This window comes from Balaenoptera physalus (genome assembly GCF_965194825.1).
Source record: "Balaenoptera physalus genome assembly, chromosome: 16".
NCBI lineage: Eukaryota > Metazoa > Chordata > Mammalia > Artiodactyla > Balaenopteridae > Balaenoptera > Balaenoptera physalus.
The window spans coordinates 70,367,608-70,383,835 of NC_138898.1; the positions used below are offsets into that span (position 1 = coordinate 70,367,608).

The 16,228-nt window shown below is 38.3% G+C and overlaps 1 protein-coding gene and 1 pseudogene across 4 annotated transcripts in view; one reads left to right on the forward strand and one right to left on the reverse strand.

The window, feature by feature from the left end:
* Positions 1-16,228, reverse strand: part of ERI2 (ERI1 exoribonuclease family member 2) — a 58,301-nt gene that overhangs the window by 23,220 nt on the left and 18,853 nt on the right. The window contains exon 10 of one of the 3 annotated variants that reach the window (XR_014254983.1): positions 7,685-7,743. The exons of 1 other annotated variant lie outside the window; for it this stretch is intronic. Coding sequence is in view for 1 of the 2 variants with exons in the window: in XM_082431027.1 (XP_082287153.1) it covers positions 11,503-11,610 (108 nt within the window). In the remaining variant the exon portion in view is untranslated. Of the gene's footprint in view, positions 1-7,684; positions 7,744-11,355; positions 11,611-16,228 lie in introns of those variants that run through there. One more of the 3 variants, XM_082431027.1, reaches the window with a different exon arrangement.
* Positions 788-11,316, forward strand: LOC309646080 (acyl-coenzyme A synthetase ACSM3, mitochondrial-like; annotated as a pseudogene). The gene is made up of 4 exons: positions 788-1,975; positions 2,559-2,760; positions 9,740-9,887; positions 11,106-11,316. The product of its transcript is annotated as an acyl-coenzyme A synthetase ACSM3, mitochondrial-like (transcript).

Below are 16,228 nucleotides of genomic sequence, written 5' to 3' on the forward strand. Positions count from 1 at the left end.
ACCCCAGAGATTCTGATCTAATTGCTTCATGTCCCAAGCATCAGTACATTTATAAAGCTTTCCTCGTGACTCAAATATATAACCAGGGTTGAGAATCACTACTCTAATGAAATCCTATTGAACTGTAGTAAAGAGAAAATTCAAAGACCAACATTCTAGTTCTCTCATATCACATTAAAGCAAGTTGCTTCCCCTCTCTGGGGCCTTGTTTTCTTTGCAGGTGAAAAATGAGGAGGCTCAAATCAGATGATCTCAGAGGGCTCAATCTCACTGCCTTGTCAGGTCCTCACACAAATAGGTTGGAGAGTCAGAAGAAGTACCCAGGCATTGGGTGCAACAAAATGATGCCCAAATGCCAGGTCCATTTAGGGTAAAATTTATGGCTGGCGTCCATTATTAATTATTGTTTGGCAATTTATCAATACAGAAATGCTTCCACATAGATACTCTGCCTTACATACCATACAGTTAGAATTGCAGTTAGAAATCATGATTTAATGATTGTGAGAGTAGTGTTTCATTGTAGGAAATTTGGAAGATTACAGAAAGTATAAAAGAGAAAACCCTATAATCCCTAGAACAGTGTTTTTAAACAGCCTCATTTATGAGACCTCAGCCAAGTAAAATGCCATTGTGATCAAATGATTTCCCACAGAAGCCGGGAAGGCTGGGTGGCCCAGAGAGGCCTCCCCGACAAAAGTCCTAAAGGCTAAAGCCCTATTATTATATCTCTGGTAAAGAAACTCCAAGCCTGGACTCAAAGATAGCGTGGGCTCCTATTTGTAACCTACAAACCAGAGGATCTTTGGCAGTGCTTTCATGCAGAGTTGGTACTGAGCTACCTCAGTTTCTTCATCTATGGATTATGCACTGTGAAAAATTCTACTAAACATTTCTGCACTCCTTTTGAAATCAGTAGGTGAAAGATATTAGATTAAAAGCTTAGCCCTTTGCTTTCACTGAGAGTAACTGGGTGACCCAGATCCTTACTTCTTTAGAAATGTATATGGGAGGTTAACAGCCCTTAGTAGTCAGAAGAATGGGCTGGGACCAGACAGTTCTGGGTTCAAAGCCAACCAATGCCTCTGTTACAGACCGAATGCTTGTACCCCCCTCCAAACCAGTTCTTATGTTGAAGCCTTAACCTCCAATGTGATGGTATTTGGGGATAGGGCCTTTGGAAGGTATTAGGTTTAGATGAGGTCATGACGGTGAGGCCCCTGATGGGATTAGTATCTCTCAAGAAGAAGAGAGACCAGAGCTCTCTCTCTCTCTACCATGTGAGGACACAGAGAGAAGGCAACAATCTGCAAGCCAGGAACAGAGCTCTCACCAGATAACTGAATCAGCCAGCAGCTTGATCTAGGGCTTCCCAGCCTCCAGAACTGTGAGAAATAAATGTCTGTTGTTTAAACCACACAATCTATGTCATTTTGTTATGGGAGCCAGAGGTGACTGAGACAACCTCTTACTCATCATTTTCTCTATCTGCAAACAGACAATAATCGTATCCACTTCACAGGGTTACGCTGAAGATTTCATGATAAATTGTATGTAAGTAAAACACTGAGCACAGTGTTTGGAACATAGTGAGTTCTCAGAAAATGGTATTTTATGATGATTAACAGTAATAAAACTTAGCTGTTTGGAGACATGGCTACCTTCAAGCCAGAAACAAATGCATGTCTTTCTGCTTGTCTTTTAGATGAGTTGGTCTCTGTAGAAATCCTGAGTGCTAAAACATTCAGCAGGACTGATGCTAGCTCTTGTCACCATGCAGATGTTACTTCGTGCCAAGTATTTTCAGTGCCTAGCAATTCCTTGTTCTTTGAGAGCATTGCATAAAGATTATAGAACAGTAGTCCCTCAGGATTTCTCCAACTATGAATCCATGAAGCAGGACTTTAAACTAGAGATTCCAGAGTATTTCAACTTTGCTAAAGATGTCCTAGACCAATGGACCAATATGGAAAAGGTATGGAGCAAGGGCCAGTCAGACTGCAGTTTCTTAACTGTGAGTGATTTTTCCCCCAAGGGACAGTTGACAATGTCTGGAGACAATTTTGTTGCCATGACTTGGGGGAGGGTGTGTGCTAATGGGTAGAGGCCAGGGGTGCTGCTAAATATCCTGTAATGCACAGGACATCTGGTTCAACATGTTAAGAGTTCCATGGTTGAAAAAGCCTGAGTTACAAAAATGTATGATTATAGGTTAATTTTTTAAAAAACAAAAAGGAGTAGAGTGAAAAGTGAATCCAAGAGTAAGAAATGGTAGGAAATGAGGCATAGAAAGTGCATTGAGAGAAATACAGAGGGATGCAAGAATTCTAACTTTATGGAAAGAAAAAGGCTAAATGAGAAATGATGTGTGCTGGAAGAAGTGACATGGCTCCCAACATCTAGAAATAAGGACTCCAGAGTTATTCCCAAATACTACAAGTATGTCCTAACTAATGACCTGTGAATTTTCTTCAGAGAAAATATACCACTAAGTCAGCTGAAACAGAATTTAGCTGCATAACCACCTTTAAATCTATGACTGATTTGTCTTTCCGCAGGCTGGAAAGAGACCTTCCAATCCAGCCTTCTGGTGGATAAATGGAAATGGAGAAGAAGTGAGATGGGGTTTGAAGAACTGGGATCTTTTTCAAGGAAATTTGCAAATATACTTACAGAAGCCTGTGCCCTGCAAAGGGGAGATCAAGTAATTGTGATTCTGCCCAGGATCCCCGAATGGTAGCTTGCTTATGTAGCCTGTCTGTAAACAGGCTAGTAGTGTTTGCGATCTGATCATATTTAAAGTAAGGTGGACGAGAGATTTTCCAAAACGTATAAGTAATCATGTGACATTTATTTTGGCAAATTATTTGAGGAACTATACAAAGTATAGTATTATTCTCACGAACCTTGGAAATGTGTTGGAAACATGCCATATCTTTTGACCTAAACTATGAGTTGGGTTTTTCATAATGAAATTCCATTCACTTACCAAAAATTTAAGTGAATGGCAATCAACAATTGAACACCTTTATACCTACTGCTTTTCTCCTCCTATAGGACCCATGGTCATCTGTAACTCAATCAGTCCCAAACTCAAGGAACCCACCCTAGTTTTTGTTTCAAACCTTTATTCGTCTCCTGGTTAATTACCATTAACCTGGTGCCCTAAGCCAGGCATCTGCTACTTCTTCCTAATCAGTTCCTACATCTTGTAAATTTGACTTCCTACATGCCTCCTCTTCTCCAATTTCATTGTCATTGCCTTACTTCATATCTTTACCGTCTCCTGAGTGGATTTTCCCAAAAGAATCCCTAATTCTGGTCTTGTGTGTGTCCACACCCGACCTCAATCCAATTCATCCTCCATAGCCAGTGTTCTTTCTAGAGCACATATTTTATCCTTTTATTTTGCTGCTTGATATTATTTAATAACTCCCTGTTGCCTACCAGATAAAATCTGAACTTCCTTAGGTGTGTCATGGAAGGCTCTAGCTATCTTCCCTTTATTTTTCTCATTTCCCCACCCTCATACTCTGCTCCAACCATGTCAAATGGTTTCCTATAAAGTTTGTGATCTTTCTCATCTCCTTGATTTTGTGCACACTATTTCCTATGCTTAGAAAGCCTTTCATTCACACCTAACCACCTGGACAACTTCTATTAGACTTTAAAGTCTCAGCTCTAATGTCACCTTCTCAGCAGCCCCACCCTGATGTCCCAGTCTAGATGCTTTCTTTTTTGGGATCCCCCAAAGAAATACACATGTGTTTCTATTTTAACCTATACAGTATTGTCTGGCGATACTATTTGTTTATAAATCTGTCATTCTCATAGGACTATGAAAGCTCCTAAAACGCAATGACTGATATATTCATCTCTATGCATCCAAAGATTGGCATACAGTAAGTCTCAGTGAAATATTTGTTGAATTAACATCATTATTATCATAATAAATCATTATGTTAAGTAACCATTCTTAATTTATTATAATCATTGGCATTTGAGGAGAGTTATATGCTCTAATCTCATGTGTACATATAAATTATACACTGAAGTTGCACAGTCCACTTTTGCACAGTTTTTTTAACAAAATGACTGCTTTCATGAATGCTGCTTAAGCTCACTGTCTTAGTAACAGACTATTTGATTGCCAGGACCAGAAATCCATTCATATTAATTCAAAAATGAAGGAGAATTATTGAACATCTACTGGAGAATCTTACAGGGGAAAAAAGTGCAGAAAGAAAAACTGGCCTCTACAAGAGAATAGGCTATTCATCAGGCAACTTCTATCTCTGTCTCTTTTGCTCTGAAGCCACAGAGCCTCTTGCCTTGCCTCTGCCTTTCTCAAGCACCTGCTCCAAAAAAAAAAAAAAATCACCTGCTCCTTTGACCTTTTCTTTCTTGCTAACACATTGCTTCTCTTCATTTTGGTTGGTGCATGGCTTTGATTTGCCAGGCAAATGTCTCAGGCCTTAACACTGTAGGTCGCGTCCACTAATCCACTCAGTCTCTTAAAATTTAGGGCAGAATCTGATTGGCACAGCTTGGGTTAGGCCAATCAGAAGTTATCAGAGGCAGCTTCAACTGATAAAGCTTGGTTACTGGGGCTGTGGGCAGAAGGAAGGCAGATTCTCTTAGAAGAGAGAATGAGAGGGAGGCAATAAATGGTAAATCTAATATACTAATAGTGCTAGTCTTCAGGGCAGAATAAGAAATGAGCTCATAGTTAGAGTTTCCTAATAATTTTTCCCTTTTAATAAACCTTAGCTAATTTAAATATTTGCAAGTTGTTTATGTATTACATAGGGCTATATACATATGTGATAAAATGATAAAGAAAGGCAAAGGAACGGTTAACACAATATTCTGGATCATGGCTACCTGATAATTTGGGGTAGAGCACACAGAGGGCATCAAACATATTGTTAAATTCTCTTTTTTAAGCTAGATGGTAGATAATTCTTATTTTCATATTTTTTAAAGGAAATTGTAGATATACACTACATGAATTCTGTTGCACAGTTGGTATTTTTTGCAATAAAAAAAGAAAAATGTATAATTGAACAGTGTCTTAGGAGGAGTCTTAAAATGTTTGGAAATGCATTACTAAAGGGGAGAGTAGTGAGATAACTGTTACTGTGCTTTCAAAAAAGGAAAAGTACATAGTACTGAAAAGGGATAATATTAAAATACAGCATTTGAAATCAGAATTACTGGGAACTTGGAGAAATGTAAGTTCTTCAGCTCTGCCCAAGATTTACTGGATCTAAAACTAGGGTAGAGATATACAAAACCCAGAAATCTCTGTTTTAATAAGCCCTCCAGGTGATTCTGATACATGTTCAAGTTTGAGAACCACCGAGCTAGAGGAAGTGAGCCTCTATCTTACTGGGGGCCCGGAGAATGATGAGACCTTGGTAAACTGAGGCGATCTGGCCACTGGTCACTAATCGGCTTATGTTAGTGTGTGGGGAGTGGAGCTCTGCATCTTGAGGGAGGCCTCTCATTACCATGTTTATGATACAGGGTATATAAAATGATATTACCAAATTATTAATTTGCCTGAAAGGGCCAAAAGACTGGCATGAGTAGCCCCCTCTCTCCCTGTTAACAGACCTACATGAGAAGAAAAAATTTAGCCAGAAGTTTGTTTAGTGGACAAAACAAGTAACTTTCATAATTCAATTTATTGGCACTGGGATTTGAAAGCCCAGTTCATCCACCCATCTCTTTATACCCACAATCCTTTCAAGCAATAAGTGTTTACTGGGCACCTGCTAAGTTTTAGGAGCTGCGGGGTTTAGGGTCCAGTGGGAGAGAGAGTCATGAGTCATGTAAACACATAGTGTGACAAGTGCTATAAAGGAAATAACACAGGAGCCATCAGAATGTATAAGAGCAGTATCACTATAGACTGAGAGAAGGTCAGGGGGATATTTAAGCTGAAACCTGAGGGATGAGTCAGCCAGTGGGAGAAGGCATGGGTAATGGGAGCATTCTAGGCAAATGGAAAAGTTTCTACAAAGGTCCTAATGCAAGAAATAATTTGTAGATTTGAGAAAATCAAAACCGTCCAGTGTGAATGTAGGTACTGGCTAGGGGCCACCTCATCCCAGGGACGATAATAAGTGAAATCCCCTAACAGAGACTTCTCCTCTAGACAGGCTTGGATGAGTACTGTCAGGATTTGCCCTAGTAAGTCTCCTTTTTCTATGTTCTGTGGCTGCAATATCCCTTTCTGAGACCAATTCTATATTAATATATCATATATCAGGGTATGGTTTAATCTTGCTTCTCTGTGAATCATTATGTCTGTTTACACTGACTATAAATATCTCTGTTCTAATCTATTTTATGTTAAGTTTAAAGTTTAGCTCCTGGAAGGCAATCTATTTCTGTTATTTCCAAGTTCTCAGAGAGATATGCTCTATAGTCCCCAGTGCCAACAACAAACTCATATCACATTTTAGTTTTCAAACTCTTTTGTATGTATTGTAGGCCAAATCCCTTTACAACAGAACCCTCAGTATATAATTATTAAAAAATATTAATTGCCAAGAATTTGTTCCTTTAAGTAGTATTTACCACAAAAAGCTAGTATAACACCCAATCTCAGCCTACAGGTCTTGAAGAAGTTTCTATAATGTACGTGGTCCCTCTGAAATTATAATAAATGTTCACTCATTTGCTCATTTTATCTTCACAAGAGCCTTATGATTAGGAAGGGAAAGTCTCATTTTATAAACAGGGAAGGCAAAGTTTTCATAGATGGGGGAAAAGGAACATTGTCATTTGCCCAAAGGCATTCAGAAAGTCAGTGTAGAGCCCAGTGCACTCTCTAGAACTTTCTAGAAGTTTTACAAAATTTTGAAATAGGAACAGTTCTTAAAAATCAACTATACTCCAATAAAAATTTTTTAAAAGTCATCTAGGTGGGGGAAGTCAGCATCATGGCAATGTGAGATGTTTCCTTTGTTTCTCCCCTTCAATTTACAACTAGTAAAACATATATAACTCTACAAAGGTTCCTCTGCTCAGTACACCGGGACACCAGAGATCCACATATCTGTACATCTGAAGGTGGGTGGAATGGCACACAGGAGGTGGAATCGAGGGAACAGTGGAGGGGGTGCCGTAATCCTGGCCCTCCGGCCCATCAGTGGATGAACACACAGCCCCAGAAGAACCCAGTGGTAGCAGGGGAGGTGGTGCACACAACTCCAGCTTCCCAGCTGAGGCAGCACATGCAGCCAAAGGGAACCAGGCAGCAGCAGCAGCAGGGCCTGCGACCCTGGCCCCACCAGCCACAGTGGTGCCCAAGACTCCAGCTGCCTTGCCCAAGGTCGTAGTGCCCACAAACCTGACAAGCCCAACAACCCCAGATGTGGCAGAGGTGCCTGCCATCCTGGTGCCCCAGGGGTGACCTGAGCGACAGCAGCAACACTGGCAGCAGCAAGGCACCAAGGACCCCAAAGGCACAAGCAGAGACAATGAGGGCTTCAGTGACACCTCTGGCAGGGGTGGTGAAGGGTGGAAAATACTGATTCGACAGTACAGTCACGGGCAGGTCAGGTTAGGGAAACCAAAGACTTGTGCTATAGTGCCACCTACTGGAAAACAAAAGAAAGTTCTCTAATTACCAACCTGTTGAATTGTTAGAACGAAAGTAAACAAATCTTACCTAATAAGAAATGTGTTCACACCTTCAAATGGGTGGGCAGAGGAACAAGTCATCAGGCACTGTGAAAAAGCACAGTGGCAAGGTATCAGGAAAGAAAATGACAGTTCTCTAGAAACCAAACTTAAACTCACGGAAGATTGCAATCTGATAGAGAATTAAAAATAGCAGTCATACAGAGTGAAGTAAGCCAGAAAGAGAAAAAAAAAATACCGTATGCTAACACATATATATGGAATCTAAAAAAAAAAAAAATTGTCATGAAGAACCTAGGGGCAAGACGGGAAATAAAGGTGCAGACCTACTAGAGAATGGACTTGAGGATACGGGGAGGGGGAAGGGTAAGCTGGGACAAGTGTATAGCTCTGAGCCCAGTGGTTATGGATAAGAAGGTGTTTATCCTTTGTATGATGACTGTTACCTGAGCTGAGAAAATATATGTCACCCCTATTTAAAACCCTATCCCAGCAAACAGGAAAGAAGATGAATGTCCTTTATTACTGATTCCATTTGAAAGTGTGGATTGATCACTACTTTTAAATTGACTTTATTTGATTTTTGAACAGGAAACAATTCACATGACATAAAATTCAATAGGTATATAAAAATATATTAGTGAAAGTCTTCCTCCATACCTTGTCCTCAGTCTCAGTTCTCCCTCTCCCTGAGATCTATGCATGCACAAGCCAATATGCATATGTTCTCCCCCTCTCTTTTATAATGGGAACATGATATGCACACAGTTCTGACCTTCCTTTCTTCACCTACAATACATCCGGGAACTGTGCTGTCCAATTTGGTGACCACTAGCCACATGTAGGTATTTAAATTTAAATTTTAATTAAATTAAAAATTCAGTTCCAGACTATAGCTAATAATACTGTACAGTAAGTCCCCCACATACACAAATGAATTCCGTTCCGAGAGCACGTTCGTTAAGTCCAATTTGTTTGTAAGTCCAATGAAGTTAGCCTAGGTACCCAACTGACACAATTGGCTATATAGTACTGTACTGTAATATGTTTATAATACTTTTCACACAAATAATATATAAAAAACAAACACAAAAAATAAAGAAAACATTTTTAATCTTACAGTACAGTACCTTGAAAAGTACAGTAGTACCAGCTACATCACCACTGCTTTTACACTTGCTTCCAGACATCCTGGGCTTGAAATAAAGATACTGTACTACTGTCCTCTATACAGTACTGCACAGTAAAGTACACAAAAGCACAACCACTTGTAGAGGATGCACGCACATGACAATGTATACCAGACACATGAACTTATGTGATTGGACATGCAAACACACATTCACATCTTTGAAAGTTTGCAGTTTGAAGGTTCGTATGTAGGGGACTTACTGTGTTGCATATTTGAAGTTGCTAAGGGAGTAGATCTTAAAAGTTCTCATCACAAGAAAAAATAGTCTTGTAACCACGTAGGGTAAGAGATGTTAACTAGACTTGTGCTGATCAGTTCACCATATACAAACATCAAATCGTTAACATTGTAAACCTAAAACTAATACAACATTATAAGTCAATTATACCTCAATGAAAAAAACTCAGGGCCTCAGTTGCACTAGTCATGCTTCAAGTGCTCAACAGCCACACAGGGCTAGAGGATACAATAGTGGACAGCTCAGCATAGAAATTTCTATCATAACAAAAAGTGCTATTGGACAGTACAATCCAGGAGCTTCTTCTTTTTTCTTAACAACTGTAGAGTGGTCTATTGTATAAATACTCCACAATTTAACCAGACAATTGGTAAACCTTTCATCACTGATTTAACATATTATGTGGTACCTTCCCTAGGGATGGCATGGTTTTTCTCTGCAACAAATCACACCCCCGCCCCCACCCCCCACCCCAAATAAAAGGGAGAAAAAGAAAAAAAAAAACTGGTGTTTCGGGAGTCATTTTATGGTAGAATGGTTTGTTTATTTTGTATTGGAGAAGGGAGTTGGGGGAAAAACTAAAACACTTTGTATGAAATTTCACTAGAAATAATCCTAATTTACATTTTTTCTCCATTTTCCTCCTAAATTTAACTCGTTATCTGTCTTCTGAGAAACTATAAGTTCAAAAGCTTAAAGCACTGTGTAAGTGCTGGGGAATCAATCAACTCTGAAGTGACTGAACAATGGAGAAACAGGACAGGTCTGGATATCTACGAAGGATATGGACAGACTGAAACGGTATACAGACTTCACTGAAAAGACAGGGCTGGACTCAATTCAGTCAGATGAATAAAAACCAAAGTGTTTATTATATCTTTGTGGCTGAGGGATAGGGAGGGAGTGGCGTGATTAGAAGAACAGTTAAAAAAAAAAACTTGAGGGGGCTTCCCTGGTGGCGCAGTGGTTGAGAGTCCGCCTGCCAATGCAGGGGACACGGGTTTGAGCCCTGGTCTGGAAAGATCCCACATGCCGCGGAGCGGCTGGGCCCATGAGCTGCAATTGCTGAGCCTGCGCGTCTGGAGCCTGTGCTCCGCAACAAGAGAGGCCGCGATAGTGAGAGGCCCGCGCACCGCGATGAAGAGTGGCCCCTGCTTGCCACACCTAGAGAAAGCCCTTGCACAGAAACGAAGACCCAGCACAGCCATAAATTTAAAAAAAAAAAAAAAAAAAAAAAACTTGAGGGAAGATAGTTGCAAAAAAGCTCTGTAACAGATACAGTTTAAATAGCCATTCATTGAGGAAAGCCACTATATAATTGATCAGGGCCAGGGCATTAAAAAAATTTTTTAATTAAAAAATACTAGATCTACAAAAAGATCTCCCCTTATGTAATGAGGAAATTTCTTAGGGCTACCTCAAAAATAGAAAATGCTGAGCTCCTTGTTACTTGAAATATTAAGTTTGCTGGACAACTCCTTGACAAGCACACTCTAAAAAGGTTTATCTAAAGAGCTCGTAGAAATAAGAAGAAATTCTAGAGGAAATGAATGACATAATAACAAAAGTGGTTATTATGTAGGAAAGGGAGGGGTAAAATGGAGCACATAAGGGAAAGGCTGAAAGAAATTTTTCAGCGTGTCTTTTTATAATGCTTCAATTTATGAACCATGAGAAAGTAGTACCTGGTCAAAAATTAGAATACCAAAAATAAAATAAAAACAAAAATTGACGAATTTATTAAATAGAAACAGCATAACAAGTATCATGCAAATATGAGTACAAATGTTTTCATAAATATGGATATTTTAGCAATTATAAATTTACTTAGTGTTATAACTTTATTATATTTATATTTGTTTAGTGTCTATCTCTATACTTCATGAGAGCACAGAATTTGTTTTATTTTGAGCCTGATTCACAGTAAGTTCTGAATAAATATTTGTTGAATGAATGCATGGTGGATGAATGAATAAATTTATTTGTAATGTTACTTTACTCTTTCTTCTTCTTAACTAGGTACTAATCTGTGGAAATTTTAAGGGAATGAAAATTAAGCCTGGCTCAATGGGAAGCCTTCTCCTGCTTTTGATGTTAAGGTTTGTACATCCCTTCCCAGGAAAATATTTAACAACCCAATCTGTTTACCATCTACCCCACTTCTACTCCCTTACATTCCTAGTTTTGGTGATGATTATGTTACTTCTATGATATCTTAACTTACATATAAAGATGGAAATGGGTTAGAAATGTTAGTTTGTCTCTTTTTTCTCTCAAAAGCAGTTCTTATGCCAAATAGTTCTAAGCATTTTACAAATATTAATTTCCAGAAGGAACCTATGAGAGACATGGCAATATTAGAACCATTTTACAGATGACGCCCAGAGATGTTAAAGACTCACCCAAGGTCACAAAGCTAGTAGCTGCGAGTGCTGAGATTCAATCCCAAGGAATCTGGTTCCCGTATCCATACTCTTAACTGTGACACCACACTGCCCCTTCTGGTTAGGGAGCTCCAGACCTCCTAAAAGGGTCAAGTAGGCCAAAAGAGGCTACAGTTTACAATGGTTGCAGCGTTCTCTCTCTCTTCCTAAGCCTGCCTGGCCAGTTCCTGGCTGTCGTGTAACCACTGCCATTTTCATCACTTGATCCCTAGGGGGCATCCTATTATCCCATCAGCAGACTTTGTACAGGGTTAGACTTGTTCTCAGATCAACCCAGCCAAAGCTAAGTATAGCCAAAGGAACTTACACTAATACATAAAAGAAAACAATAGCAACAAAAACACAAAATGGATGAGTTTACAGAGACCTTAGAATCAATCTTAACTGAGGGTTAGTTGTAGATTAGACCAATGTTTCCCAAGCTTATCTGATCATAAAGAATCACATGGGTACTTGTCAAAATACAAATTCTCAGGCTCCTTCTCTAGAGAGCCTGATTCAATAAATTTAGGGTGGGATGCTGAAATCTGTGTTTTAAATAACACCTCAGGTAATTCTTATAATCAGGTAAGTTTGAGAAAGTTTAGATGAGATTGATTGCTGATGTCACTATTTATGGAATAAACCAGATGCTGGTTCCCTTCCCTCACTTTCACTTTGCTACGGAAACTTGTCTAAAGGTAGGATTGCCTGATGGTTTTGGTCTGGCTCTGCTATTCACTAGCTGAGTATCTTTGGTTAAGCTGTTAAAGTCTGTTTCCTTATTTGTAAAACAGGGACCAGGGTGAACTTGTCCCAGTTTGCCTGAGACTTATTTAGTTTTAGCCCTGAAAGTAGTACATCCTGAGGATACACCCCCTGCCTTAGTCACGGGCAAATCAAGATGGTTGGTAACCCTAATAATAACAGAACTGATTTCATAGGTTTCTAGTGAGGATTAATGAGGTAATATTTCTAAAGAGCATAGCAAAGTGCTTGGCACATAATAAAGTCCAAAAGATAGGCGCTGTTATTATTCACCTCTCCCTGGAATTCCTTTCCTTTGAAAAACTTTTCTAAGAAGAGATGGTAGAGCAGCATTGGTTACATTCTGTAAAAAGACTTAACAATAGTTCATTGGTTAATAGGCTGCCTTAGGTCAGAGAAAGAAATACTGATAATTAAGCATTATCATATCTGCATTACAAGTAATCAAAAGTTGGCATTTCACACAGATGTTTTCTCTTGATGACAATTCCCAACATGCTATCAGAGTCTCACAGGCATAGCTGTACTCACAGCCATCCCAACTGCAATGTACCACCAGTTCCCCACTCATTTAAGCCCAGTGATTTATTGGAGCAGCTATCTTTGAATGCAAAAATTGTGTGGCCAAGAGGAACAGTACATCCCCAATGAGCATCTCCACTTTCACTTATTTATCCGAATTTCTTTTTATTGTGGTAAAAGACAGATAACTTAAAATTTACCATTTTTACCATTTATAAGTACACAATTCAGTGGTATTAAATAATACCACATTAAATAATGTTGTGCAGGTGTCACCACTATCCATCTCCATAATTCTTTTCATACGGTAAAACTGAAACTCTATATCCATTGAACAATGACTCAATTCCTCTTCCCACCTGTCCCTCACAATCACCATTCTACTTTCTGCCTCTATGATTTTGATTACTCTAAGTACTATGTATAAGTGGAATCATACAGTATTTGTCTTTTTGTAACTGGCTTATTACATTTAGCATAATGTCTTCAAAGTTCATCAATGTTGTAGCATGTGTCAGAATTTCCTCTCTTTTAAGGTTGAATAATATATTCCATTGTATATATATATATATACCACATTTTGCTTGTTCATTCGTCTATTGATGAGTGCTTGGGTTGCTTCCATATTTTAGCTATTGTGAATAATGCTGTGATGAACATGGGTATACAAATATCTCTTTGAGACCCTGCTTTTGATTCTTTTGAGTATATACCCAGAAGTGGAGTTGCTGGATTATATAGTAATTTTATTTTATTTTATTTTTAATTTTTATTGGAGTACAGTTGACTTACAACGTTGTGTTAGTTTCAGGTGTACAGCAAAGTGAATCATTTATACATATGGTAATTTTATTTTTAAGTTTTTGAGAAACTGCCATACTGTTTTTCCACATTTTACATTCCCACCAAGAGTGCACAAGGGTTCTAATTCCTCCACATCTTTGCCAACACTTGTTATTTTGGTTTTTTGATAGTAGCCATACTAATAGGTGTGAGATGGCATCTCATTGTAGTTTTGCTTTGCATTTCCCTCATGCAGCCACCTTCATTTTTAACTCTTTCCCATGGGCTTTTATTATTGGGCCCCTCCCTACCTAGCTAAGAGCATCTTTAGTGACATTCTGACATCCGGGGATGTACTCTAACCAGCTGGATATCAGATTTTTGCAACTTCAAAGATCAAAGCTCATAATTTTCATGTTTAAACATTCTAGGACCCCCTTGAACAATGAGGAATTAGATTCTCCCCAGAGAAAGAATATTTTATCTATTTTCCCATCTATTAAACAGTAGTCTGTGTTAAGTAATTAGAACTCTTAACATATCTCTTCTTGATACCTGAAACCAAATAATTCTTTAGATAACTGGGTGGGAATTTATACTTTTTTATTTGCAAGAATTTAAAAATAAGTTAACATTTAGAATGCCTTTCAAGTTTCTCGTTAGGGACATAAGCGCTTTTCCTTCTGGAAAGGGCCAGATAAATATCATACCCTTATTTTCCAACAAGCTACATCTCAGGTTTGAAGGGTGTATATAAAAGCAGAGTAGAGTTTTCATATTTAGAAACAGCTAAAAGTAAGAGCAAAATCTGGTATATGAGATGAGCAATCAATCTGAGAAATGCTTATTTGGATTTTTAGAAAATGGATTGAACTCCCTGGAGAGATTCCACAGAGAAGTATAATGATGAAAAGTATAGGATCTAGAGTGTGATTGCTGAGATTTGAATTCCAGCTCAATCATGCACTGTGGCGCTACGTAAACTCTCTGCGCCGCAGTTTCCTCGTATACAAAATGAGCATAATAATACTCCTAACCAGATATGGCTGTTATAAGGACTAAAGAAGATAGTACATATAAAGTAGTTAGAGCATTAGCATTTATTATTTAGGATGCTAGCTACTATTAGGTACTTCAGAGAACACGAGAGGATAAGAGAGCAAGGCTTCGGATTACCCACCACTGTCTCAGCCAGAGAACATTCCCCTTTTCCTGCTTACTCATATTGGGCTTCTAAAGTAAGATTTTGTTTGTTTCACAAAGTTTGAAAACCAGTAATGAAATATTTATTTGAAAGGAAAAGACAATTAAGATATGGTGCTAAATGATAAAAGCAGGTTGTAAAACACTAATATTATAAAGTGATCCTATTTTTTTCTATGTCTATATCATCTCAAAGGATATTACCAAAATGTGATTATTGTTGAATGATAGAATTAAAGAAAAATTTTGTTCTTCTTTCACATTTTGCTAACATGCATTTTACAATATATTTTGCAGTAAGAATTTAAATAAATACATTTCTCTTAGGAATTTAAAGTATACTTAAAATTTTTCTGAAGTCTGCATTCTTAAATGGCAAAAAACAAAACAAAACATGCAAAGCAAAGATTTCAGATGTGGCATTAAATAAATACTCCCTTAAATAAATTATTCTGTTTCACTCTAAATTTTAGATGTAGATGGCAATGTTCTACCACCTGGACAAGAAGGAGATATTGGCATTCGAGTTCTACCTAACCAACCATTTCACCTTTTTACACATTATGTGGTAAGAGAGTTATTAAATAACATCTCATTTTCTATTTATTTCTCAAAAGTGCTTGGTAACTATCTCTATTTGCCACAAAATACACCTAGGATAGGTATTCAGCCTTTTCTTGAGAGATTTATTGTCCTGAACAGTAATCCCTCAGACAGGGAACTGAAGAAATACCCAAATGCTTATTAGAGAAGGGCACGCTGGTCTCCCCAGGCTAGATCACTGCTCCAACCCCGTGAAGGTGAGAGGAAGGGGGCCCTAGAAAGAAGACAGCCCTCTTAATATCATTAATCCTCTCTGCTGTAAATCAGTACCCAATAATTTTCCTGAAATCTGATTAGTGGTTTCCCTTCATGTAAGGAGTGAGAGAGACAGAGAATGGTGCAGTGAGCTTAAGTAATTTTCTTTCTCCCAAGCTCCTTACTGTTTGCAAACATACTTTCATCTCTAATTACAGTATACAAATTAGAGAAAAGTTTACCTCAGTATAATCAAAGGCCCAGGTTCTAATTGTCAGTGGATTTTACATAATATAAAAATACTTCCTTTTTCTTCCTGCTAAACTTACAGAATCAATTCTCTACTTTTGTGTAAAACGAAACCAAATACAAAACAAACACAAAAAAACCCCTCTCTGTTGACTCATTAGGTACTTTCTTTTAACTCTGAGTATTGACTTCTCTTTTTTCCTGCAAGTGTTTAGATATTAACCAATTAGCAAAAGACTTATTTAGCCTTCTCCTCTGAGCGCCTGCAATATTTATTTTGTGACCAATCTAAGAAAATTCTCAGGATGGCAGCATGCCTAGTCTTTGTAATTACAGTTTACCTTTCTGATTATTGGGCTGGCTCAATGCTAGACTTTCATCCCTATTTCCCATGCT